Source organism: Ochotona princeps, chromosome 17, assembly GCF_030435755.1.
Source record: "Ochotona princeps isolate mOchPri1 chromosome 17, mOchPri1.hap1, whole genome shotgun sequence".
Taxonomy (NCBI): Eukaryota; Metazoa; Chordata; class Mammalia; order Lagomorpha; family Ochotonidae; genus Ochotona; species Ochotona princeps.
The window spans coordinates 13,561,416-13,587,599 of record NC_080848.1 but is presented as its reverse complement, the minus strand read 5'-3'; the positions used below and the strand labels follow the sequence as shown (position 1 = coordinate 13,587,599).

At 51.6% G+C, this 26,184-nt stretch overlaps 3 protein-coding genes across 6 annotated transcripts in view; 1 reads left to right on the top strand and 2 right to left on the bottom strand.

The window, feature by feature from the left end:
- Window positions 1-902, bottom strand: part of LOC131482354 (uncharacterized) — a 39,840-nt gene extending 38,938 nt beyond the window's left edge. Inside the window, exon 1 of the mRNA XM_058675803.1 lies at window positions 861-902. Within this exon, the coding sequence (XP_058531786.1) occupies window positions 861-902 (42 nt within the window). The remainder of the gene's footprint in view (window positions 1-860) is intronic.
- A 5,537-nt stretch (window positions 903-6,439) lies between these two features.
- On the top strand, window positions 6,440-9,919 carry HIGD1B (HIG1 hypoxia inducible domain family member 1B). 3 transcript variants are annotated; one of them, XM_058675344.1, is made up of 6 exons: window positions 6,440-6,739; window positions 6,860-7,057; window positions 7,342-7,446; window positions 8,145-8,295; window positions 8,813-8,947; window positions 9,564-9,919. In XM_058675344.1, the coding sequence occupies exons 4-6, from the start codon at window positions 8,196-8,198 to the stop codon at window positions 9,626-9,628; spliced, it is 300 nt and encodes a 99-aa protein (XP_058531327.1). In that variant the 5' UTR covers window positions 6,440-6,739; window positions 6,860-7,057; window positions 7,342-7,446; window positions 8,145-8,195; the 3' UTR covers window positions 9,629-9,919. The 3 variants fall into 3 exon arrangements, with proteins under 3 accessions (XP_058531327.1, XP_058531328.1, XP_004597340.1); XM_058675345.1 differs by lacking the exon at window positions 7,342-7,446; XM_004597283.3 differs by lacking the exon at window positions 6,440-6,739 and having other exon boundaries at window positions 6,847-7,057.
- Window positions 9,920-10,121: 202 nt separating this feature from the next.
- Window positions 10,122-26,184, bottom strand: part of EFTUD2 (elongation factor Tu GTP binding domain containing 2) — a 38,722-nt gene continuing 22,659 nt past the window's right edge. For both annotated transcript variants that reach the window (XM_058675342.1, XM_058675343.1), the window contains exons 10-28: window positions 24,241-24,407; window positions 22,649-22,773; window positions 20,596-20,659; window positions 19,904-19,994; window positions 18,223-18,358; window positions 17,413-17,540; window positions 16,596-16,789; window positions 15,619-15,730; window positions 15,128-15,268; window positions 14,233-14,334; window positions 13,532-13,614; window positions 13,016-13,102; window positions 12,704-12,830; window positions 12,505-12,592; window positions 11,889-12,007; window positions 11,706-11,800; window positions 11,062-11,215; window positions 10,811-10,918; window positions 10,122-10,577 (exon numbers count right to left, since the gene is read on the bottom strand). In XM_058675342.1, coding sequence (XP_058531325.1) covers window positions 10,482-10,577; window positions 10,811-10,918; window positions 11,062-11,215; window positions 11,706-11,800; window positions 11,889-12,007; window positions 12,505-12,592; window positions 12,704-12,830; window positions 13,016-13,102; window positions 13,532-13,614; window positions 14,233-14,334; window positions 15,128-15,268; window positions 15,619-15,730; window positions 16,596-16,789; window positions 17,413-17,540; window positions 18,223-18,358; window positions 19,904-19,994; window positions 20,596-20,659; window positions 22,649-22,773; window positions 24,241-24,407 — 2,217 coding nt within the window. In that variant the 3' untranslated portion in view covers window positions 10,122-10,481. The remainder of the gene's footprint in view (window positions 10,578-10,810; window positions 10,919-11,061; window positions 11,216-11,705; window positions 11,801-11,888; window positions 12,008-12,504; window positions 12,593-12,703; window positions 12,831-13,015; window positions 13,103-13,531; window positions 13,615-14,232; window positions 14,335-15,127; window positions 15,269-15,618; window positions 15,731-16,595; window positions 16,790-17,412; window positions 17,541-18,222; window positions 18,359-19,903; window positions 19,995-20,595; window positions 20,660-22,648; window positions 22,774-24,240; window positions 24,408-26,184) is intronic.

Genomic DNA, 26,184 nt, shown 5'->3' with positions numbered 1-26,184 from the left:
AGGAGTTAAGTCCGCAGATGGAAGCTCTCGCTCTTTTTTTTTTTTTTTAAAGATTTATTCATTTTATTACAGCCAGATATACACAGAGGAGCAGAGACAGAGAGGAAGATCTTCCGTCCGATGATTCACTCCCCAAGTGAGCTGCAACAGACTGATGCACGCCAATCCGAAGCCGGGAACCTGGAACCTCTACCGGGTCTCCCACGCGGGTGCAGTATCCCAAGGCATTGGGCTGTCCTCGACTGCCTTCCTAGGCCACAAGCAGGGAGCTGGATGGGAAGTGGAACTGCCGGGATTAGAACCGGCGCCCATATGGGATCCCGGGGCTTTCAAGGTGAGGACTTTAGCCACTAGGCCACGCCGTCGGGCCCCAGAATCTCTCACTCTTAAACATCTAAATTTGGACTGATTACTGGGCCTGGTGTGATGGCTAGATCCTTTCCTTGCAAGCACCAGGTTCCCATATGGGCACCAGTTTGGTGTCCCAGCTGCTCCACTTCCCATTCAGCTTTCTGCCTGTGGCCTGGGAAAGGACAGCCCAAAGTCTTGGGACCCTGCACCCATGTAGGAGACCCAGATGAAGCTTCTGGCTTTAGATCAGCTCAATTCTGCCCATCATGGCCACTTGGGGAGTAAACCAGCAGATGGAAGATCTTTCTCTTGTTCTTTCTCTCTGTATATCTGCATTTCCAATAAAAAATAAATTTAAAAAATAAAATAAATCTTGAAGAAAAAAAAGACTGATGTCCTTGCAGGACTGAGAGATAGGTACAGTGTATGTCGAAGTTGATGGTGAGAAAGCGCTCAGGAGCCATGCTCAAGCTCCCATCTCAGGAAGGACTTCTGAACACTCTACTGACCCAGCCTGGCTCTGCCTTGGTGAGGCGGTGGGGCATGGGCATGGTCCTTGGGTGCTGAAAGCCCTGGGTACCAAAGGCAACTCTGTCCAATTTTTCACATTCACATTCATATTTACTTAGACCTTAAAGATGGCTGTGATGAAATGATGAAACCTATGTAAATCAGATTGTAAGAAGTCTTTTTGTCAGAATTTGAAAAATCCATTGACTAATTTTAATGACCTTTTTTTTTTTTTTTAAAGATTTATTTGTTTTATTACAGCCAGATATACAGAGAGGAGGAGGAGAGACAGAGAGGAAGATCTTCCGTCCGATGATTTACTCCCCAAGTGAGCCGCAACGGGCCGGTGCGCGCCGATCCGATGCCGGGAACCAGGAACCTCTTCCAGGTCTCCCACGCGGGTGCAGGGTCCCAATGCATTGGGCCGTCCTCAACTGCTTTCCCAGGCCACAAGCAGGGAGCTGGATGGGAAGTGGAGCTGCCGGGATTAGAACCGGCGCCCATATGGGATCCCGGGGCTTTCAAGGCGAGGACTTTAGCCGCTAGGCCACGCCGCCGGGCCCTAATGACTTTTTTTATTGGAAAGTCAGATTTACAGAGTGAAGGAGAGACAGATCTTCCATCCACTTGTTCACTCCCCAAGTGGCTGCAATGGGTGGAGCTAAGCCAATCCGAAGCCAGGAGCCAGGAGCTTCTGCCGGGTTCTCCCACAAGGTTTCAGGGTCCCGAAGACCTGGGCCATCCTCTACTGCTTTTCCAGGCCATAAACAGGGAACTAGAAGGGAAGTTGAGCAGCCAGGATACGAACTGGCGCTCATACGTGATCCCAGTGCCTGTAAGGCAAGGACTTAAGCCACTAGGCTACTGTGCCGGGCTCTTATTTCTGCAAGGCAGAGAGAGAGAACATCTTCTGTTGGCTCGTTCATTTCCCCAAATGGCTGCAGTAGCCAGAGATGGGCCAGACTGAAGCTGGGAGCCCAGGCTCTCCAAGCCTGGTGACAGGGACTCCAGGACTCGAGCTATCATCTGCTGCCTGTAAGAGTGTGCGTTCGCAGGCAGCTGGATCAGAAGTGGGTTAGGACTAGAACCCTAGCAGTCCCAATATAGAGTGGGGACTTCCCAAGTGGTGGCTTAATCAGCTGTGCCAAACAGCCACAACAGGTTGTTAATGGTTATGTGCATTTTCATTTCAAGTAGAATATAGTTGCCACCACTTTTGAATTCAAGCCATTTATTTACTGTGTGATCTGGGTAAGATACTTAATCTCTCTGAGTCTCGACTTCCTGTAAAATGGAAATACTGAGATGAACCTGTTATGGTTGTCAAGTACTGCAAACTTGTAAGCTCTTCAGGTGTTAGTCCCTTCCTCTGGTGTGTTCCAGAGGCAGCCAGATAACATGGGTGTTTGGAGCACCCAATCCAAGGACCTTCATAAAGCACCTCACATCTCTGGAGCACCCCTTGGTCATCTTGGACAGCAGTCCCTGCTGTCCTCATGTGGCTTCGAACTGTCTTAGGAGACATGATTCTGTAACACCAGTGATGTGGTCCAGTTCCACCTCTCATCATTATCTAGGCCCTCTGAACGTGTTTCATATGGATTTTAACTTCTTCCAAGACAGTCCTTGCTGTTATCTACTGGCTCACTCCTCAAGTGTTCAGCCTGTTGGCAGAAGCCAAGAATTCAATCCAGATTCCCTATAGGGGTTGCAGGGACCAAGGTACTTGAGCCATTACTGCTGCCTTGCACGGTATATAGTATCAGGAAACAGGAACACAGAGCAGGCCTAGGACTTAAACCAGCTGCTCTGGTAAGTGATATAGTCATAACCACTAGGCCAAATCATGCCCCCGAGATTGGTGGGCATCAAAAGCACTTTCCTGGCCCTCAGCATGTGGCCCTTAGACAAATGCTCCAAGGTCATTGGGCTCCAAAGCCTTTAAAGTGATGAATTTTTTTTTCCCCTGAAAGACAGATTCACAGAGAGGAGAGAAAAATTTCCATCCACTGGTTCACTCCTGAAATGGCTGCAACAGCTGGAGCTGAGCCTATCTGAAGCCAGAAGCCAGGTCTCCTGGGAGATCTGGAGCCTCCTCCAAGTCTCCCACATGGGTACAAGGTCCCAGGGCTGTGGACCATCCTCTGTTTTCCCAGGCTTTAGGCATGGAGCTGGACGGCAGATGAAGCAGCTGGGACACAAACCCGCATCCATGTGGGATGCCAGAGAACAAGGAGAAAGATAAGCCAATTGAGCTATTGCACTGGCCCCCTTTTTAAACATTTTTTGTTTCATTTTCAATACTGTTTATATAGCTAAGAGGGATGCACACCCAGATGTCTGTTAGCTGACCAAGCCAGGCCCAAGAGCATGTTACAAAGCTTGGCCAGCAGAGTGGTCCAACCTGTTCCGCTTTCCATCCTTTGATGAGGTAATAGACGTCCCCTGCTGGCCTAGATGAGCTGGCCGTGATGCCCCCTCTGTACTTCTGGGAATGCTGGCCACTGTACAGGCATGAGCAGCTGAGGAGGCTCAATTTTGACACATGTACTCCAAGGTTGGATCACATATTTTGTGATCTTCCCTGTGGCAGGGTTTGAGTCCAGTAGTCTAATTGGAAAGTTCCCCAAGAAACCTTACTTGGGGTGACCTCAGACTTGACCTTGTGCCAGTCAGTGCAAGGTCAGAAGAATCCACACTTGCACCAGTCAACACACTGGTGAGGCAGCTGCCTGGTCAGTTGTGCCCCAGCACAATCTCTCATGAAAACTGATGGGTGCTAGCCCAGTTTTGAGGCCTGGTCTTCACACATACCAACGGGTATAGTTGGCATAACCCCAATAACCCCACCAGTCTGTCTCCAGTGTCAGTTTTCACTCATGCTGACATGTGCTGTAGCCTAGCCCGGTCTCTCCTGTATCCCATCTGGCTCTCATGAATTCCACATGGGTGGGTGCCTTGGCCTGACCCAAGCATGACCTTCAGTTCCCCCAGTAAACCGTCCTCTAAATGAGCTCCCTCGCTTACCTGTGAGTGCAGTGGTCCAGTCTGTGGAAGACCCCAGAGTTGTTCCTTGCCTGTCAAACATGTCCTCAGCCACTCCCACTCCATCATGTCCCCAGAACTCATTTCCTGGGCAAAATGGAGGCCCAGGTGGCATGTCCCAGACTTATGTTCCCCATATATATGTATTATTATTTTAAAAATAGGATAGCCAACTATGCCAGTAACTAGTATAGTTAACACAAATTTGGAATCAATCAGGCCCAGAATGCCTGCAAGCTACTGGCTGTTTTTCTCCCAGCAGTATAATACAGTTGCCTACAGCTGGGAGACGTCTTTTCTTTTTTTTAAAAAAAGATTAAAAATAATTTTTTTTTTTTTTAATTTGAAGGAGAGAGGGACAGATCTTTAATCTGCTAGCTTACTCCCCAATAGCTGTAATGGCTGGAGCTGAGCCAATCTTAAACCAAGAGCCAGGAGCTTCCTCTGGGCCTTCCATGTGGGCACAAGGACCTGGGCTATCCTCCACTGCCTTCCCATGCCACAAGCAGAGAGCTATACTAGAAATGGAGCAGCTAGGACACAAACCAGCACCCATATGAGCTAGTGCTTGAAGGCATCATTTTTTGGGTGTTTTTAGATTTAATTTTAATTGGAAAGGCAGATATATGGAGAGGAAGATCTTCCATCCACTGACTCACTCCCCAAGTGGCGCAATGGCTAGAGCTGAGCCAATTTGAAGCCAGCAGCCTCTTCCAGGTCTCCCATGTGGGTGCAGGGTCCCAAGGCTTGCAGTCATTCTCGACTACTTTCCCAGGCCACAAGCAGGGAACTGGATGGGAAGCGGGGCTGCCAGGATTAGAACCGGTACCCACATAGGATCCCCTGGAGCATGCAAGGTGAAGACTTTAGCCACTAGGCTACTGTGCTGGGCCTGAAGGCATCTTCCAAAGTGAAGAAATCTTAGCATCTTTTCTAGCCTGGATACTTCCTAGAGGCTTCCTCAACCTATCCATGTTACCTAGAAACTTCCATTGTTCTGTCTGTTCCTGCTACCCTGCCCTTTGCCCCTAAAATCTCCCTGGACACACCACCATGGCCTAACATGCCTGCCCTTGTTATTTCCCAAGCCCTTGAACCCTATCTACTGGGAACATCCCTTGTGCCACATCTTACTCTCCATCATCTCCTCACACTCACAGGTCTCTCCCTTCTGGTCACTCAACTCCTAGGGGCTATATATAGAACAGATTGAGTTCAGAGCTCTGACTTAGTGTTCCCTTCCTGTCCCTTCCCCTTCAGCCCAACATGAAGCTTCCTGTTAGGGTGCAGAAGCCTGTCACTGGGGGTGGCCAGGGAGGGATGGAATGTGAAGGCTGAACTCAAGATTATTTACAGTACCTTTCCTGTATGTTATCAGGCACTTCTCGCCTGTGTCCCAGCCTGCCACCCAGGCGTGTACAGGAAACGCTGTGCCGTCCCCTTGAGCCTTATGGTAACACACACTCCCTCCGCCCACTTTACAGACAGGGCACTGACTCAGTTGGAGTGGCATAACCAAGTTTTTTGGAGTTATTGGTCTAATTGATTCCACAATTGACTGTGGCTTATGCCGTCTTCGCAGGATTAATTAGGACTCTCCCACCCTTCAGAAACTAGAATTTCGATTAATCTGACCTGATTGGGAAGAACAAGGTTTCCTAAGCAAATCCCTGAGGTAGAAAATGCTTAAATGGAAATCATTACTGAAGATTTGGCACATGAACAAAAACAATGCCATCCCAATGTTATCTGTCTGCTAAAACAGGACTGTGTTCCTTTGAAGTTTAGTCGCTTTCTCAGTAAAAAGTACCTTTATTTCTTGTTGAGACTTCCCCTGTGCATTACATACATTCTCCCATTCGTCCGGCACAGTGAGAGGAGACTAGGGGCTGGTTAAAGTAGGTCCTGGGGCAGGTGCTTCGTGCAATGGCTTTGGTGCCAGCTGGGGCACCACCATCCACCCCTTATTTCAGTCTGAGTCTGAGGACTGCTTGTGATTCAGACAGCAGCTTCGTGCCCATGTACCCCTGGAGATGGCTCAAAGAGTCGGGCCACCTGTCAAGCACGTGGGAAATCCACTGTTGTGGGCACTGGGAAATGAACCAGCGTACAGATCTCTGTTGTATCCCTTTTTGCCTTTCAAATAATTTTTATACTTGATCTTAGCAAAAAGGCCGAGAAGCAATGCCTTTCAAATAATTTTTGACAAGTTTTGTCCTTTTTCTAACTTAAGCAAGAGGTTTGCCTGAGCCTGTTTACTGCCTGTGAAACGGGCTAAGTAAATTCATCTACTGAAGCAACAAGCACTCTGCTTGGCCCATGTAGGGTGCTCACAAGTTACAGAACTCTTTATCTCCTCAGCCCGGGGCTAACAGGCTCTGGAGCACCAATCGTCTTGGCAGGGAGAAATGGACTCTGCCTTCCACTTGCTGTTCAAAGGACCTGGGAGTTGACTGACTCCTGCCCTGTCTCATGCAGCCTCTGGCCTTCACCGGCAGGGCACAATCACCCAGCTCTGGGTCGGTCAGGCGGCTGCTGGGACTTGGAGGGGCAGCCCAGCAGGGTGTGTGTGAAAGGCTGGAAGAAGAGTTCCCATGGACAGCGGGGCCATGTGCAAGCCCTGGGGAATCGCCGTGACCCTGGGTCGCCCCCAAGAGCCGTGAGGACTGTGGAGAGAAGAGGCTCATCAGCTGCTGGACAAATCCTCAGGGCCAATGGAGCCCCTTTAGGATAGATGCATCCACAGGCTGAGAGCCAGCAGGAAGAGAACAAAGGCCTGGGATGGAGCGGGGCTCTCCACAGCGCACCCCATCTCTCCCCGCTCACTTAGCAAGTACCTTCTCCCGCCATCCTGTGGAAGTGAGGGCACAGTCAGGAGTGCAGACTTGGGTGCCCACCAGACCTGGGTTCAGAGGATGGCACTGCCGCTCCAGCTGTCCTCCACCATGAACAGCTTACTGGATAGAAGAGCTGAGGGGTCTGAAGTATACGCATCGAGTACAGCACAGCACTCACACTGGTTGCTGTCATCCTGTTGCCAGAGAAGGCACTGTCCCCACAAGCAGCACAGCACTCTGCAGCTCGATCGTTTCCAGCTCTGGAGAGATCTCCCTGGCTCACAAAATCTCCTCAGTGGGGTCAGGACTGACTGGTGAGGCCATGTTCTCAGTTGGGGTGTTGTGTTGACACCTCTACTGAAGGCCTAAAGCAGTATAATGTGGGTGTGGGTGTGTATGCATGGGGAGGGGGCTCTGCCTGTTCCCACTCCAAGCACTCTGACTTAGCCACTTTCTGTCCACAGGCATCAGATTCCATCTAGCTAGGGACTCCCCACCATCTGTTGTAACACGACTTTGTGGCACTTGGAGCTCAGCAGATTGGGGGTTAAGACTAATGTTCTGTTCTATCTCCTCCCATCTCCTCCCTACTTCAAAGTCTCCAAAAGACCCAGGGCTGCTTCCTTGACCCCATAGTGGCAGCTCCAACAGCAGCATCTGGCTGGGTTTGAATAGCAGCCACTGGGCTCCGGACTTTCCTAGGGTAAGAACTGGCATGCTAGGACCTGGGGACCACTGGGGGAGGAGGGGCAACCAGAAAGGGAAGCCGAGTCACCAGGATGTGTCTGTCTCACAGGCAGAAGGCAGCCTGCTGGCAGGACTCCTGTTCTAAGAACCAACTCACAGACTCAGTGGAGTCTGAGAAATAAACAGTGCAGGGAGGGAGGCAGAGGGTTGTTGGTGGTGGTGAAGAGCCTATTAAGAGATGGATCCAGAAATAGTGAAGTCATTCAGGGACTGACATTCATCCCCTTAGAATCCAGGTGCAAACTACAAGCCAGCCTGCAGCTAGCTGATCACCGTCTGGTCACTGCATTGTGTGGCTCTGGCTCCCTGGGGACAGATCAACTTTGCAGCTCTCTTAGGAGCAACCGCTCTAGACCCAGGACTGTGGGGGCTCCAAGACTCAGGGCCTTCTACCTCATCTGTGGGTCTCTCCAGCTATTCATCTTGGCTCAAGGATCATTCTGAAGTACAAAGTTGGAATGAGCTGGGTAGAGGTAGATGTTAGAAGACGGACAAAGTGGCTGCTGGTAGATTAGCCATGGGATCAGGACACCTGGGAGGAACATCTTTTCAAGGAGAGGCTATGTTGGGCATGGCGTGGGTTTTAGCAGCTAAACCCCCCTTCCCACTCCAGATTGAGAGCTGGAGATATAACTGTGGGGTGTTTCCTCCTAGGACTGGGCTGAAACCGAGGGGTTCTGGTGATCAACACTGGGGTGCAGTATCATGTCTGCCAACAAAGGCTGGTGGGAGCCCTCTGAGGGTGAGGACAGTGTTTCTGGGAAGTTCCTGAGGAAGACCAGGGAGTCTCCGCTGGTGCCTATAGGTAAGAGTGGCTGGGAATAGGGGCAAGGAGATTGTACATCCTGGGCCTTTCAAAGAACAAAGCAGAAGTCAGAGGGCTCACATACTCCTACCCACTGAGCAAGGTACCAACAGCCAAAGTGCCAAGAATAAGGCTGACAATATGGCTGGGTGAAGGTTCTAATGAACTGAATGCCTGGGACACAGGGAAACTCGGGATACCAACACCCGCCTCAGGGTGGGAGGGCTCAGAAGTAAGAGTTGCATCAGGTGGGAGCCAGCAGTGGGTGGAGAAGGGCTGGAAATAGAGCTACGTGGGTGAGTATGTGTGGATGAGGGGCTAGTTGTATGTGAGGGAGGGGCATCACTGGAGGGAGGGGGTCATTTTGAAGGGAAGCCATTCATTTTCCAGGGACACTCCCCTGCCCTGAAGCGGCAGCAGTCCAGCTGCTTACCTAGTGGGTTGCCCACCTAGTGCTCTAACAGGGGAGCACTGTGCTTGGCGGCTGGGGTGAGGGGGTTTTGTGCTCTGCCCACAGGCTTGGGAGCCTGCTTGGTGGTGGCAGCGTACCGGATTTACCGGCTGAAGGCTCGGGGTTCCACCAAAATGTCCATACATCTCATTCACACCCGAGTAGCAGCACAGGCCTGTGCCGTGGGTGCCATCATGCTAGGTGAGTAGCTTGGTGCAGTCACAGGAGGAGAGGGAGGGCAAAACAGATTCAGCAAAGTCTGACACAAGTCCTGACAGCTGAAGGGATTGTGACTGCAGTTCTTGTTCCCCAAGGATCCACATCAAGTCTGGAGGTAACAACTTCTACACTGAAACATTTCTGGGGTTCCCTGAGGAATTTCCTGCCCCTAGGCCGAGCTGATGTTGTAGTCTGGTTTGTGGCAGGCTGCCCCAGAGATGAGAAAGTCATCCAATAGAATACATACTATTTCTTTTCCTTCTGGACAAAGGGCAGAAAGCTAACTGGCTAGCAGAGCAACAGTGGATAAATCCCTCTCATGAGCCTCAGTTTCCACACTTCAACAGTCACAGTAATCTCTCCAGGACTGTTTATGTCACAGGCAGCCGTGAGGCTCCCTCAACAGGCAATGTGTGAGTGTGCTGTCAACTGTCAGGTGGGCTGTTCCTCAGGGCTGCTGGGCTCTGGGGTAGAAAGCTTAGCGGGGCAGCTGGGCCCTCAAGGGAACAGCTAGACTGATGCTCTGGAACACCTGGGAGAACCAGAGTACAGGTGCAGGGCTCCAGCCAAAGGACCTCTCTCCTTCTCCCTCACGCAGGCGCTGTGTACACAATGTACCGAGATTACAGCAAGAGGACAGCGTCGGACGCTGGGGAGAAGTAGGACCACAGGACTCGGGCAGTCGGACCCCCATGTCAAGCCCTGTGAACTCCTAATAAAGCAGTCTTGAGGAAAAACAAGTCTCTTCTACATGGGCAGAGAACAGAGAAAGGGGCCAGTGGTGGGGGCTGGTGACCCAGAGAAAAGGCTGGAAATCAAAATTTTCTGGCTCCCAACTCCAGGACAAGAAAGATGCCCAAACAGCAGCAGTAGCCTGAAAAGGTACAGCAGGCCTCGGAGTCCGGCAACCCAACTGGCCTATGCCACCTTGAGCCCCATCCAGGGCAGCATGTGGGTAGGGGAGGGAGCTCACAGGACCATGGAAATCAGAGCAGGAGTTCCTCCCCAAAGGTGGAGTCCCTGGGGACTCAGGCAGGAAGCAGGCTGCAGCTGGAGCAAGGGCAATGAGGCCTCAGGGGAGCTGACAGATACCTAGAACGTTAGCACCAGGACCAGACGGGGCACAGGTGTGGAGATCAAAGAGGCAGAACAAGGCAGAGGTCGGAATGTTCTGTTCACTTAGAAACCAAGGCTAAGGCTGAACTTGTAAAAATAAAATTCCATGTTATTCCAAAGATGGGGCCTTTGGAATTGAACGCTTTCATCCTCCTCTCTTCCTGAGCCCAAGCTCCTCTCAGCTTCTTGGGGATGCAACCAGGCAGAGGCCACAGAGGGAACCAAGAGGGAAAATGCTCCTCCCTCACCAGGGCTCTGGGTTGGAAGTCCATGGGCTTTTCAAGGTGGTCATAGCAGTTCCAGGATGCTTTCCGAAGACGTGAAGCCACAGCCCACCAGGTCTCAGCTTCCAGCCCAGGAGCCAGCCCCTGCAGCGAGCAGCCGTCATCAGCCCCTGCACTCACATGGGGTAATTGAGCACAACATCCTGCTTGGCAAGTTCCAGCAACATAGGATCATCGAAGAACTTGCTGATGCTCACATCTTCACTCAGGCCCTGCAGAGAGTGGGGCAAATGTCAGAAAGAGCCTGTGTGGGAGTGCTGGCTGGGGAGGCTGTGGAGCTAGAATAGGCTCATCGGAGCTCAGGAGAAGGCCTCCTTTCCCGGCCAGAGCAAACCCCAGGCCTGGTTATCTGAGGAGTTTGCACCTTGTGCCTGCCTATGTGGGTCAATATGCTGTGGTCTACAGGCCCTTGGGGAGAGTGCTCTGGGGCCTGAGGGACACATACCTTCCTCCGACGGGTTTTGATCATGAACTCTCGGGCCAGGTGAGGAGCTGGCTGGGGCTCCAAGGGGCGAATGACAATACTCTTGTCCAGGGGATCACCGGGTACAATCTAGAAGGCAAAGGGAGATCAACTGGTGTCCAGGCAGGTGGGACTCCTCTCTGGGCTGCTGGGGTAAGAAAGGGTAACAGGGTCGAGGTGATTAGCCTCGAGGGGTAGGAATCTATACCAGTCGGCCCAAGCAGATTTCTCACCTGCCAGTGGTGGAAGACGGACAGAGAAAAAGCTTGTCCCTGGGTATGAGTCCGGAGATCAGTCTCAAAACCAAAGGAATCAATGGCTGGGATGAAAGCTTTGATGGTGTAGAGCGGGGATCCTGGAATGGGTGCATCCTGAGTCACGTGTCCCCTGAGACAGAACAACAAAGGCTGAGTCTCTAGGCCGTGCAGAGGCCAAAGCTGAGCTGCAGTGCTGCTTCCTCTGTCCCCAACGCATTCCAGTCTGGAGTCAGAATCAACAAGGAAACGCCAAACAGGAGACAGGGGAGGCTGTGGCTCTCAGAGCAAGGCTTTGTGCAAGTCAGAGGGGCAGCAATCTCGGGGCAGAATGCAGGACCAGGGCCCCTGAGGGGACAGCACCCTGCAGACATTCCTACCCCGACCTGCCTCAGCACTGCCTGCCAGGGACTCTGAGAGCTGGGGTTGAGGGCTCAGAAGAATCTCCTCAAACTGCAATCTGCAGTCAAGCTCATTCCTTTCCTATTTTCTCCTGGAAAGCAAGCTCCCCGAGTTCCTCGACGAGAGGCTGGGGAGTCCAATCTTTCCTTCCCCACAGCACCTCCTGTCTCCTTGCTCCCTCTGGCTTCCAGCCCTCTCCCAAGACACCCGAGAACGCTAACCTGCGCCTGGCCAGGACAGTGTAAACGGCAGAGACACAATCTGCAGGCGCCTGAACCTCCACAAAATAGTAGGGCTCCATCAGACGCGGGGTGGCCTGAAACAGAGCAGGAAAAGTCTCCTCAGCTTGGGGAGGGGTGCAGTCTTGAGGCCCCCCCATCTAGAGACGCCAGACAGTCTCTTACCATGAGGAAAGCAGAGTAGACAACTCTCCTGGCTGTGGGGATGATCTGGCCCCCACCCCGGTGCAGGGGCTCCTGAGCCACCATTGCGTCCAGGATCTTGAACTTGACATTTCGAATCACTGAAAAAGAGATACAGACAGCTACCTGAGTTGGGCTCTGAGGTGAGGTACCAGGCCACACCACCTCACAGCTGTCTCGCAGCCACCAAAGACCCGTTACAAAAGTCATTCCAGAGCCGGGCATTCGAAACAGATGAGAGGTCGGATGGTACACTGCACAAACACATGGGGCTTTCCTAGTTAGCAGAAGACGGCAAAATTTACTTTTGGATAAAGAACAGATTCCAGGAATTGCAAATCCGGTCCCACAGGAACCACGCCCATCTCATTGTCCTCTCGTATCCCTCCTCAAGCACACCCAGAGCCACAGCCTCATGAGGGAAGAGGAGCAAATGCCAGTCAGGAGCACCCAGCAGTGGCACCACGGTGATGAAGCTGGTCCTGGGTACCTCACACTGCTTCTCCTGTCAGGACTCTAAGATGGTAGCCCACCCCCACGGTGTGCCTGGGTGCAGGGGCCCTCAGGAGCTGGGGTGGGGAGGCTCTGACAGACTTACACTCATCACAGAGGGGCCCCTCCCTGGTTCCCCACTGGAACCCTTGAACGATACTGTCCTTCACTGAGCCAAGAAGAGCCTTGTCCACCTGCACAGAAACACAGGGGTGCCTTAGCAAGCTCCATGTCAAGCACACCCATTAAGAGGATTCCCTCCTTCACTAGAGAGCACCCCACGGTGCCCACGGTTCCTGCTATACCTCCGATGGCAGAGTATCATCCACCAGGATATTGGGGCCGGTGGCATCAGGGCCAAAAGCCCAGATGGAACGGGCAGCCAGCAGATCCCAGTCATACTTGGTCTGAAAGAACTCGCCCAGTTTCTTCCTAGGGGAAGGTGAGGAAATGAGGGGAACGAGGTGTCATACAGCTCTGGACTGTTGGTTCCTGGGGCCACGCACCTGCCCACATCCCACATCCCACCCGTGCAGTGCCAACAACAATACAGCAAAGGCGAGACACACAGCCCTGCAGAGGGACGCTCAGGACTGGAGACTGGCAGGGCAGCCCACCTGTTCCACGTGATCTGGACCACCTCATTCTCAATGTCCTCGGCAAGGCCCTTCTCCAGAGGCTCGGCAATCATGGTGATCTTATTCCTGGCAGGAAGGACATGCATGGGAAAGAGGGCTCACAGGTCTGGAACAAGGGCTAGCGAGGAAAGGGTGATAAAGCACAGCCACGGCATGACTTGAGTGAAAGACACAGGGGTGGAGAAGAGCAAAAACGGGTCATCTTCTGTCTTTCTGCAGCCAAACTCACCCATTTTCTTAAAAAGAAAAATTCAGAGCACATTTTTAAGACAGTTTATAGACAGAAGTGACAATGACAAAACTCTTGGAAGGGCCTTGGATGAAGAATTCTGCAGCACCCTGTCCAAAGGCACACATGGGGAGCAGGGCTGAAATCAAGAACCCCATGTGCCAATTTTTCTAACACAGCCCTACCACCACAGCACTTGTGCTGGGAGTGCAGCAGGGGCAGGGCCGTGAGACACTGAGTCCCAGGGACACAAATTCCCAGCTTACTTTTTATTGGGTGTTTCAGCAAAGCACTTGAGGGAAGACGTTTCTACCACTGTCTCACAAAATGTGACAACTGGGTCGGCCACCTGGAGATAAGATGAGCATGGAGGTGAGGCCCGGGACCTGGAAAGAGAATCCCCTACCTTCGGGGACTCTGAAGCTGCCTGCACTCTCTGGGAGAAGCCCCCTTTACATTCATCAGCTCTAGTAACAAACACCAACAGCAGCTCCCAACACTCTGCACTGCACTAAAAGGCCTGAGCAATCTCAATGGAGCAGGAAAAGGATTTCCAGGTCAGAGTAACTGAGGGGGCGTCACCTGGGGCCTTGAGCACAGTCTTCCAGGGAAGCTTTCAACATCCACTCAGCCATCTCCCGCCACCGTTCAACAGTCCTGTGTGCCTGACAGGGCTGGTGCTAGCGACCCACTGGCAAGTACCCACTCCACCTTCACCCCTGTCATGTCCTCCCAACGTTCCCACAGGGTCTGTGTCCTCTACAGTGTCAGCCTGGAGCACAACAGTGGAGGGAGGTGAAAGTGGTACTATGGGCACACATCCCTAACAGAACAAGGCATTGGAGATCACACGGACAGCTCTCTGCCCCTACCCACGGAGTTTTCAGGAAAATCAAGGATACGGTTCCTGGCAAAGCAGTCTGGAACTACAAGCCCAGCTCCCAACTTGGCATGGGTGCTCCTATACCTTGATGTCAATCTCTGAGTACATCTTCCGCAAGTCATGCATGACACAGTCCAGGTAGAGCTCCCCGGTGCCCAGGATCACATGCTCACCAGACTCCTCCACCTGCAACACAGCAGCCTAGGTGGTCAGAGCCTGCACTCCCTCGGGCCAGAGCAGATACAAGCAGAAGAGAAGGTGCCTCCAGCTCCAGAGGACACAGCCATTGCACAGCATCTGTTCTAGTCTCTCCAAGGTCTGCTGGGAAGCACCTGTCTATCAGTCCTTAAGACCCCGGGACCATTGGAAGTGAGGTTACTCACCGAATACCCATCTGAGCTGTTTAGGGAGGGAGGGGCCAGCATTGTAGCAAGCAGACTGAGCTATCATGTGCAATGTTGGCATCTCATGTAAGCACCAATTCATATCCGGTCTGCTGCACTTTTGATCCAGCACCCTGGTTATGTGCCTGGGTAGGCAGTGAAGAACGGTCCAGTACTTGGGCCCTGGACCCACACAAGAAACCTGGATGAAGTTCCTAGCTTTTGGTTTGGGTTGGCCCAGTTCCAGCCTCGCTGGCCATTGGTGGAATAAATGAGAAGATGGGAGATCCCTCTCTCTCCCTCCTACTACTTTTCAAGTAAATAAATCCACCCCCACTTAAAAAGTAACAATAATCTGAGGAACACACACACAGAGCACTCTTACTGTGCCTTTAAATGACAGTAACGCACAGGCTCTGGGAGTGATGCGACCTGGGGAACATACACACAAACACAGTGTCCTTGTCCTGGCTTTAAATGATAATTAAACACAGGTTCTGGGAGTGATGTGAGCTGCTGCTGGTAGTGGCCAGGAAGTTGCGGGCAGCATAGGCCAGGGAGCCAGGAAGTAGTGTTCACACAGGTCTCAGGCATACCTTGGTGGTGAGGGAAGGATAGCTCTTGTTGACTTTGCGCAGGCCGTCGAGCATCTTGGGGAGTTCTGACGGGTTCACTGGCTCCACGGCAATCTTAATCACAGACGTTGTGTTGAACTTCAATGGCCGGAAAATCTGAGCCTGGGATCAAAATGCAGAGTGAGGGCATCTGCCTGTACGGACCTAGCAGGTGCAGACAAGAGTCAGGGTCATGGACCTGCCAGGGGCCATTCCACTCCCCCGTCAGGAATCACGGGGCTGCCTGGAGGTACCCTGAGGAGCATCTGCCCCCGTGTTTCAGCAGAACTAAGAGCAGAAGAAAGAGCAGCATCTGAGGCGAGCACAGGGAAAATTCAGGAAGCTCTGGTCTAGACGGCTGAGCCCTGGCGTGGGCCTCATGAGCTCTGCTGCCTGCTGTTCCTGTGCACAGGGAGGGGTTTCTTGGGACCCACAGCTGAAGCCAGCTTAGGTGGCCTCTTGAGACACTCTACCTCCTCATTGCCTCGGGGTTCAGTAATGGTTGCTGTTTTCACAATTGGTTGATCAACACCTTCAATCAGAACCCAGTTGCCTGCAGGAACACGGTTCACCTCAATGTGGTACCTGGGGTAAAACCCAATCATGAGTGACTGAGTACATTTCACCAAAGCACACTGAGTACTGGTTATGAGCCAGGCACAAGCTGGGAGCAGGGGGGAACAAAACAGATACAATCCAGCAGGGGAGAGATGCAACAATCAATCACATAACCATGCAATCATGTCACAAGCCATGAATATTTTGAAGGCAAAGGGCAACGTATCGTAAGAGCTTAGAACAAGAACATCCAATTGCAATTGGAGGCTCATGGTTAAGAGCTGCTGCCCAAGGTGATGCCCTAAGCAGAGGCCAGGAGCACTGCTGAAGACTTCAACTGCCCCAGCGCTTCCACCTTCTTCTGCCTTCCAAGGAACAAAGATAGCCTTGCTTGAGGCACAGAGAGCCGCATCAGGTAACAGGCCTGCTTTGGTTCTGCCTGCCAACTAAGATACCAACTTCAAACTGACAAGCCTCCCAGAGGCCCAAGCTCAGCTCCACTCTGTGGACTGGGATGTTATAGGGATCTAGCAAAGCCTTCTAATTTGGTCAAAACATAAACAGTAGAGGGTGGGAAACAACTTCTCTCTGGAATAAACATGGAAGTAATAACTTAGGCACATAAAAGAGGAAATGAACAAGATTAAGATGAATAAAGATGGAAATTCTGCTACAAAAGGTCATACAGTCATCTGAACCATAAAAGCAAGGATTCTGGCACTATCCTAACAACAGCTGCTCGTTGGCCTAGCACTCCGAGCACTCTGAAGTAGTGACAGTCAGAAGTCAAGCAGCTGGCCAAGGTCAGGTCACCTCTACTCTCAACTGTATGGATTCAGGCGCGACTGTTACCATGGAGGCCACCCCCCTCCGGCTCGCTGGATGGTGGTACCTGGCCACGGAGATCCAGAGGCGGCCCACAGTGCATATCTGAGAGTCTTCCTCGTCTTCCAGGGTGTAGTTCTCCCCCAGCACCTTCACGGGCTGCCCGGCATGGATGGTGCCGCTCAGCACCCGGCCAAAGGCATGAAACTGCACTCCATCATCCGTGCTGTACATCTTAGTGGTGTGGCACATCAGTGGACCCTGGAGGAGGGGAGGAGCGCAGTCTCAGCCACACACCTCCTTTAAGGAGGCGCTACTGTCTCCATGCCCTCCATGACAATAACATGAGCTCTAGCCCAGACTTAGAGGAAGTCATGAGCTCTGAGGAAAAATCTCAAGCCTGAAGGACACAAAAATCTTTTTCTGTCTTCTGGGGAATAAGGCAATAAGGAGCAGCAGCAGGTTTGGGATGGCAGATTGACATCATGATGGGACAACTTCCTCAAATGTTCTCCAAAGACATACTGGCTGTGAGATTATGACAAGAAACTAAATGGCCTAAGGACCATCTGGGAGAGATGCTTTTAAAAGCCTTGACTGTCGAGATTAACTCCCATTTGTTGGGCCTTTGCTGGCTGCCAGGCACCAAGCAACACGACTGGATCCCTCCCTTCATCCGCCTGATCCTCCCAGGTGGCATTCGGGCTTTACAATCCCCATTCTACAGCCCAGGGTCTGGAGATGCAGAAGGTACAAGTGGTGCTCCCAAGGTGCCAATGCCAGCAGTGGCCATGGTGGGCTGGAGTTCAGACCCAACTCTGCCTCTGGGGTCAGGGCAGGGAGACAGCAGAAAACCATGGAGTGGGGGAGCCGCATCCCCTTACATCAGGGTCACAGTCGCTCATGGCCTCGCCGAGATCAGAATCCACACCACCAGTGTATGTATGTTCAATCTTAGGCTTGGCGCCCACCTTTGGAGAAGGGATATGCTGCACACACATATCCACAAAGCCTGAGGAGGGAGAAGAGAAGCCGTTACTATGCATCCTCTTGGGGGAGTGAACAAGAGTTCCAGATCTACTTCTGATGGTCAGGAAGCTAAGGGTCAGGGGATGGACCTGTGGCTCCAGTGGTGATGAAATGAGGATCCCAGGGAGAAGTGACTGTTTCCTAGGAATAGTTCCTGGAATCCAGCTTACAAAGACCTTCCACTGTCTCCAGCAACCCTGAACAGTGAGTACCTTCCCTGAGCCAGCTCAGCCCCCTGGGTCCTCCTCCCAGGCCTGCTGAGAACAATCCCTCACCTGATCCCTGGGGGAAGCACTGTGTGCACTGCTATTCAACAGGCTGCTCTGCTTTCCTAACAGGTAAGAGGGAGGAGCTCAGCAAGAGAAGCTTGCATTTGTAAGCCAACGCCACCAGCCCTGCCCACAGTTTCGCACCACCCAGGTACCCTTCCTGCTGCCCCTTCTCCTTTACTTGTATTCTCCTCCTGGTAAGGAAACTCAATTGCTCCTGATTCACAAAGTACAATTTTGGTGCTGTTTGCTACGCAGAGAAGTTGGGGGTGAAATGGGTGTTGTGCACCCGACTGCAGCTTGTGTGAAAAAGCCTCAGATCTGTGACTCACTGCAGATGACCCCGACGGCAGGGCATGGGGCTGGAAACGTGTAGTGCTGGGCGCCCCTCACTACCTGTGAACTCGCCAAAGAACTTCTTGCAGACCAGCCTGAGCAGAGGGCGGATATTCAGCTTCAGCTCTTCCTTGGTCAGGTGGATGCCCAGCTCATCCAGCGTCCTCGGGAGGCTGGTATCCACGTCACCCACCACCTGGGAGGGCAGCGGACACATCAGCTGCAGTAGTGATGCTCTGGCGTAGGGTCTCAGAGGAGGGCAAGGGCAGGCCAGGGGGCGCGCTGAGGAGTGACTCTATAACTTTGTCTTCTACCAGGAGCACTCTAGGCAACTTAAGTCTGGCTTAGGGGAGTCTCCCCATCTACACCAAGGCACACGGCTAGCTTGCTGTCAGTGCTGCCCCCTGGTGTTCTGAAAGGCAGCAACTCCCACTCAGGGATTCCTCCCACCCCCCACTTGGACAGCAGAGTTAGAGGCCTACGCTGGAAGGAACCAAAAAAGGTCACCTAGCAGTCCACCCTGTGGGACAGGGCCAAGTTAAACTGTCCTCAGCAGCCTCTAGGTCTCCACTGAACAGAGCACATAAATTTATTTTATTAATCCATTCCAATCTGACAGAAGATACTAAATACTTTTCGGCACTAATGAATTTTAATTGCTATTTGTCTTGTTGCTATGCTTGGCTGTTTTGTCAACTGGAACAGCCACACACATTCCATGTAGGTTTGTGTGTGTCCACTGGCAGAGCAGTTATTAAATACCTGCATATTTCAGTACTGTCTTGGGACACACATCTGCAAAGCAATCCCTACACAACATTGTTCCCTGTTTAGTTCCACATTTGCATCGCCCAAGTTCATGTCTGTGTGACAACTCAGTCTTTTCTTTGAGTATCACACATGTTTAAGCACATCCTTTTTTTTTTTTTAATATTTTATTTTATTGGAAAGTCAGATATACAGAGAGGAGGAGAGACAGAGGGAAAGATCTTCCTTCCAATGGTTCACTCCCCAAGTGACCGCAACAGCTGGTGCTATGCCAATCCGAAGCCAGGATCCAAGAACTTCTTCCAGGTCTCCCACGCGGGTGCAGGGTCCCAAGGCTTTGGGCCGTCCTCAACTGCTTTCCCAGGCCACAAGCAGGGAGCTGGATGGGAAGTGGAGCTGCCGGGATCAGAACCGGCGCCCATATGGGATCCCAGTGTGTTCAAGGTGAGGACTTTAGCCACTAGGCCATGGCGCCAGGCCCTTAGGCACATTCTTATATTCTGTGCTCCAGTTTCATTCTGATAAACAAAACACTGCTTATTGGTACACCCAGAATATGCATCAAAGAGCAGTTCATGCAGGGGCTTGTATTGTAGAGCAGTGAGTAAAGCCATCGCCTAAGATGCCAGCATCCCATATAGGCACTGGTTTGAGTCCTGGATCCTCCACTTCCAATCCAGCTTCCTAGGAATAGCCTGGGAAAATAGTGGAAGACGGCCTACGTACTTGGGTTGTTGTTACTATGTGGGAGACCTGGAGGAAGCTCCTGGCTCCTAGCTTCAGCCTAGCACAGGCCCAGCTATTGTAAACATCTGGGAAGTGAAGCAGCAAATGCAAGATCTCTCTCTCTCTGTAAATGGCTTTCAGTACATGCAGCACTGAACAGATGTGTGGGACACGCAAAGATCACATTCACTAGCTTTTCCACCTCATGCTTAAAAGAGCAAACTGAATCCAGAGGCCCATCACTCACCTGAGCAAGGATCTTATAAAGCGGTTCCAGGATAAACTCCACAAAGCTTCTCTGGGAACTGCTGGTTGGGGCTTTTTTAGTGAATTTTCGCCTAAAACGGGAAGGATGAGCTTTTGGCTAGTGGTTAAGACTTCAGTTGAGACACCTGCATCCCTTACAGGAGTTTCTGGGTTTGAGTCCTGGCTCTGGCCAGGGTCCCTGTCACACCCCCAGGGGAGATCTGGATTGAGTTCCTGGCTCCTGGCTCCTGGCTCTAGCCCGGCCAATCCCTGCCACTGCAGTTATTTGGGGCTGAAATGGCAGAAGAGAACTCTCTGTCTCTTTGTCTCTCAAGTAAACAATAACATTTTAAGAACAGTAACAAAGAGTTGGGAGTAAGCAGGAGACGGAAGGCGTGTCCCTGATTCTGAGGGTGCATTGTGAGATCTGGATCTGAGCCCGAGTCCAGAAGACTGTGCGTGTGACTGTCAAGTTCCCAAAGCCAGACTCCTGAGAGGACCTGTAGTTACCACCTTCCCCTCCTACCTGTCCCAGTGGGCTGGGGACCCTCCGGGGACAGCCTTTTGCTTGGTTGGAGCTCAGAGGGCCAACTCCCTCAGAGGAAAGACAGGTTGTGCTGGGAGTTCTTTCTCTGATTGCTCTCACTGGGAAAATGGATCACCTTCCAGAATCACACCCCACACTTTACTCACGTCTTAGGGTTGAAGTAGATATCACCCCAGAGTCTTTTAGCGAATTCCTGGTAATTAATATCACCTATAACAGAAGGAGGACAATTAAAATCTACCTAGCAAAGCACTGTTTAAAATTGTTTCAGATGCCATAAACGGTTCGCAGCTGAAGAATTTTAGCCTTTCCTTTTTGGGATCTAGAAATATCCTTCTAACCAGGGGAGAGACAGGGACACCAAGGCAAGAAGATACAGAGAAGACCCACAGCTGCTAAGGCCACGCTGTGCCTAACACAAGAGCACCTCTCACTTCCAGCAAGCACCAGGAGATGTGGACAAGGGTGCAGTTCCCAGCCTTCGCTATGACAGACAGGCTCAGCTGCCAGCACACACCCTCTATCTGCATTTACACCTGTGCCTTCCTGGAGTGAGCCTAAGGGTCCTCTGTCCTTTCCCAATCCAGAGAAGCTCTGCTCTGTGGCCAGTGAATACAACCTTCCAGCTGCAGCTTTACCATTAGGCTCCAGGTAGCTTCAAGCTTCTGGTAAGCAGTCACACCCAACCTTTATCTCATCTCTCACTCTTCTCAGTTTGACTGTTAAGTGCTAATCCTGATCAAAGTGAACCAACTAACCATGGCTTTAAAAAGTCAGGATCTGGGGCTGGCTCAACTGGCTAATCCTTCGCCTGCAAGTGCTGGTATCCCATAGTGGCACTTGTTCAAGTTCTGGCTGATCCATTTCTGATCTAGCTCCTTGATAATGTGCCTGGGAAAACAGCAGAGCATGACCCAAGCACTTGAGCCCTTGCACCCAAGAGGGAGACCCAGAGGAAACTTCTGCTTTTGGATCAGCCCAATCTGGCTGTTGTGATCATCTGGGGAGTTCATTAGCAGATGGAAGAGTTCTCTCTCTGAGCTCTGCCTTTCAAATAAATAAATAAATAAATCTCTTGGGGGCAGGGGGGTGAGAAGTCCAGATTTTTCTGAGCCCAGAGCTCTTGTAGCACACAAACCCTAAGAGGTAGTGGTAACAGCTCAAGTAACCAGTTGTTACCACTTGCAGGAGATCTGGATTGGATTTCAGCTCCTAGCTTCAGCCCTAGCTGAACGCTGACCTAACCCTGGCTGCTGGAGCATTTGGGAATGAACCAGTGGGTCAGAGCCCTGTCTCTGCTCCCCACGGCGCGGTGTATGGCACAGCAGTTAAGAGGCCCTGGGTACCTGTATCCTACCTGGAATACCTGAGCTCGAGTCCTGACTCTTCTTTACCCATCCAGGTTCTTGCTGACGCACCCCCTAGAAGCACTAGAAGCACTAGGTCTGCCACCCACACAGGAGACACAGCTTGAGTTCTGAGCTCTTAGCTTCAGTCTGGACCAGCTCTGAGCAGTTGTTAGCATTTGGGGAATGAACCAAAGGATGGAAGTTTAAATTGGTATAAAGTATTTGGAAATCCATATGTAATTTTTCATAATGTACGTTTTCTGACAACTTTCTGAAGACTCCTTATGCCTAAGTAACATAATTTATTCTACAAAAAATAACAAAAGAAGGAGACCTACCAGGGCCTGCCCCATCAGCTCTACAAACGGGGTACCGGCAACCCCCCTCTGGGGATGTGACACACAACACACTCTATTGGAATCTACAATAACTGGACGCACAGGAGCAGGCAGCCAGGAGGCCAGGCCCAGAGACTGCACAAACCTAGGAAAACCAGCTGGGGTTGCTGCAGAAGCTGACTGACTGCACGTCCAGTGTACACTCTCAGCGTGCAGATGTGAATGCGTCTAGAGCCAGTGGGAGTTGCCAGAAGTTGAGGGCATGTGTGGTGAGGGCTGGTCACCTGGGAGGGGTGGCCTAAAGGGCCCTGGGCGCCTGGTGACTCACTCCCAGCTTCCTCCTCTACCAGGTCTTGTGTCACTTTTGTTTTCCTAGTGTTTGGAGACCACTTGGCCCCTTTTGATCTAGAGACCAAACACTCTTCTTCCAGCAGGGCTTCCTGCGAAGTCACTCAGGGCACAGCACACCGGACCCAGGGGAGGCTGGCAAGACAGCACCAGCCCGAGCTCACCGAAGGTGTCAGCGTAGATCTTGGCAAAGGAGCCCAGCGTGAAGCAGATGCTGTACTGGGAGCTGGAGAAGCAGACGTTGCCCAGCAGTGGGGACAGGATCAGGTTCTCATCGGTGGAATACATGCTGAAACAGACACAGAGTGAGCGCCAGGCCAGGCCTTGGCCCTCTGCCACGGGGGAGGGATGGCAGTGTTTAGAACAGCCGCTGTCCAGCCCCCAGGAGCAGCTTGCATAAGACTCAGTCTGGCCAACAGCCTGGTCCAAGGAAGTGACATGATGGAGTCGTTCCCTAACTCTCAGTAACAAGCCGACTTCCCAGAGCCGGGAATGTTCTGCACAACCTTGGAAGAGCTAACCACATCAGACAGACAAGGGGAAATCTGGAGGACAGAGGCAAAGACCTTGGGAGACAGGAAATGAAGCTAATGTGGTAAGAAAGGAATACATTTTGAGAGAAATCTCAATTTCACAAATACAAACAGACATTAAGAGAAGCTACTTCTCCTTCCTCTCTTCTTAACTCTGAAGTTTTTGACTTTCTTCTACACATTTACACTAGGCCTGTGAATTGAAAAGGCCATGCAGAAACCACAAGCACTTCACAATCTCATTAACATCTGTCAAAAGACCAGCTACACACAGGGATCAAACCTCCAGCTCCATCGTGACTGCAAGGATTCTCTGCCCTGTGGGATTCTCTGACTTGGAAAAGACAACAAGAGCTGACAAAGAACAGTCCCCTTACCCCTTGCACTCCGCCCCGACGCTGCTCCTTAGTGCTGAGTGGTTTCAATCCTTTCTACAGCTGCTGTGCAGCCCTTACCTCCATACTTCTAAATAATGTCTGTGCTACTTTGCCTGGTTTGAAGTTTAAAACATGCCCTTCTCAATTTTCTATTCTGGCAGTCAGGACTTAGGACAACCCCACCCAGACCCTCCTTTTAAAAACAAGTTCATTACTGCTTTTGGACTCAGGATGCCACGTGGGGTTCCAGGCATTCTGAAATCCTCCTGGTGAGCATCAGTGCTTCAAGCAGGGCGGCTGCCTGAGGCAGCAGCCCACAGCCCTGCCGGCGCCATCACTACCCTCAGCTGCACAGATGTGCCCTCACTCACTCACGGGGCTCAGGAGTCACCCAGCACACCCTCTGGCCTGTGGAGAAGACAGCCTTTATTTAATTTCCTGCAACATGCCTCTAGGCAAATATTACCATCATTCCATTTTTTTTAACAGAAATTGAAACTGAGCTTACATAATTTGCCCAACTCTTTGCAAGCAGAAGCCATTTCCCAACTTCACCTAGTTGGTATGTGGTGAGGATGAGAGCAATCCTAGGTTCAAGGTATTGCCCATGACACTAAATTAAAGATGTGTTAAGGTAACAACTGGCTAAAACAGAGTTAATGAGGTCAAGGCCGTGCAGTCAATCCCTACAGATACTGGAAATGTGCCTCTAGTCTCACCTGACAAGCTCATCAACACATGTCAAGAAATAAATCCGAGTTACTCCCAAAGGTATTCAAGGGTAAAATTAAGATTCATAAAAATCAGAGTCCCCAAGGACAAATTCCCCTCTCAGCAGCCTCCTACCTTATTAATCCATTGACCTCATCCACAATGTGGCGCAGCTTGTAATAGGCATCGGTCGGAGGCAGCTTCAGCTCCAGGATCAGCCGATCAATCTTGTTGATGCACACGGTGACAGCCAGCCTCTCCTGCACTGCGTGCTTGATCAGCCGCTCCGTGTTCAGCATCACCTGAGAAGATGGGGAGAGAGCCGGGAGAAGAGAGGCCAGAGAAGGGACAGAGAGCACCACTTACAAACCTCAGCCCCGAGGGGTGAGAGCCCCTGGGGAAGCCGAGAGCACCCGCCAGAGGCTGATGTGGAAGCAGCCTGGGGAGCTGCCCTTGCTGGACGAAGACGTATAGGAGCAGGGTGCCCACGTGGGGCTTTGTGGGGATGGGGGAGTAATGCGGCAGACAAGAACCGTGCAGCCAGAGGAGCCGAGGCTCGAGCGCACATGGGTAAGTTTGCAGAAACATTCACCTATGTATCTATCTGCCTGTCATATTTGAATGGTAGAAATGCTCAGAGAAACAAAGACTAACAGCTCATCAGCAATGGAACCCAACAGCAACGGGCAGTGCACCCAGATGCCTGCTCCTAAACACCAGTGCCACCATAAGAAATCAGAGCTGGACTGGCACATCAGATTAAACTGCTGTCTGTGTGCCAACAGCCCATGTTGGAGGTCAGTTCAAGCCCCAGCTACTCTGCTTCCAATCCAGCCTCCTGGGAAGGCAGTGGATGACAGCCCAAGTACCTGGCCCCTGCCACCTACACGGCAGACCCGGAGGAGCTCCTGGCTCCATGATGGTCTATTCCTGGCTGTTCTGGGTATTGGAAGAAGTGAACCAGCAGATTTAAGATCTTGCTTTGGGCCCGGCGTGATAGCATAGTGGTTAAAGTTCTTGCCTTGAATGCGCCGAGATACCATATGGGTGCCAGCAGCTCCACTTCCCATCTAGCTCCCTGCTTGTGGCCTAGGAAAGCAGTGGAGGACAGCCCAAAGCCTTGGGACCCTGCACCCGTGTGGGAGACCCAGAAGAAGCTCCTGGCTCCTGGCTTTGGATTGGCTCAACTCCAGCCATTGCAGCTCCTGGGGAGTGAATCATCAGACAGAAGATCTTCCTCTCTGTATATTTGCCTTTCCAATAAAAATAAATAAAATCTTTAATAAAAAAAACCTCTCTTTTTCTATCACTCTGCCTTCTGAATAAATAAATAAATCTTAATAGCGGGCAGGGTGGGAGGGGAGGCAGCACCATGGCATAGTAGGTTAAGCCTTTGACTTTGGTGCCAGCATCCCGCATGGGGTCTGCTTTGAGTCCCAGCAGCTCTACTTCTGATCTAGCTGCTTGCTGGTGTGCCTGGAAAGCAGTGAGAAATGGCCAAAGTCTCTGAGCCATGCAGCCAAATGGGAGACCTGAAGAAGCTTCTGGCTCCTGGCTTCAGACTGGCCCAGTTCCAGCCATTGTGGCCATTTGGGAGGTGAACCAGCAGATACAGAAGTGGCTGATTCAAGATTGAGGCAATGATAGTCCAAGACAAGGCTAGAACATTTTTCCATGCTTGAAAGTAATGAAGTGCTCAAAAAGATGGGACACATCAAAGACTGAGGGAACCAGCCTGAAGGAGCTCTTAGGAGCCAAATCTGAAACAACGAGAACACTAAAATCTATAAGGAATGTTATGGAGGACAACTCTCTGAATAAAACAGAAGTCCATGTATCCACACTGATAACATATAAATGGTTGCTGGTTCTAATCCTGAAGGCCCTGCCTCCCATCTAGCTCCCTGCCTGTGGCCTGGGAAAGCAGTCGAGGACGGCCCAAAGTCTTGGGACTCTGCACCCGTGTGGGAGACCTGGAAGAGGCTCCTGGCTCCCGGCTTTGGATTGGCACAGTACCGGCTGTTGCGGCTCACTTGGGGAGTGAACCATCAGACGGAAGATTTTGCTCTCTGTCTCTCC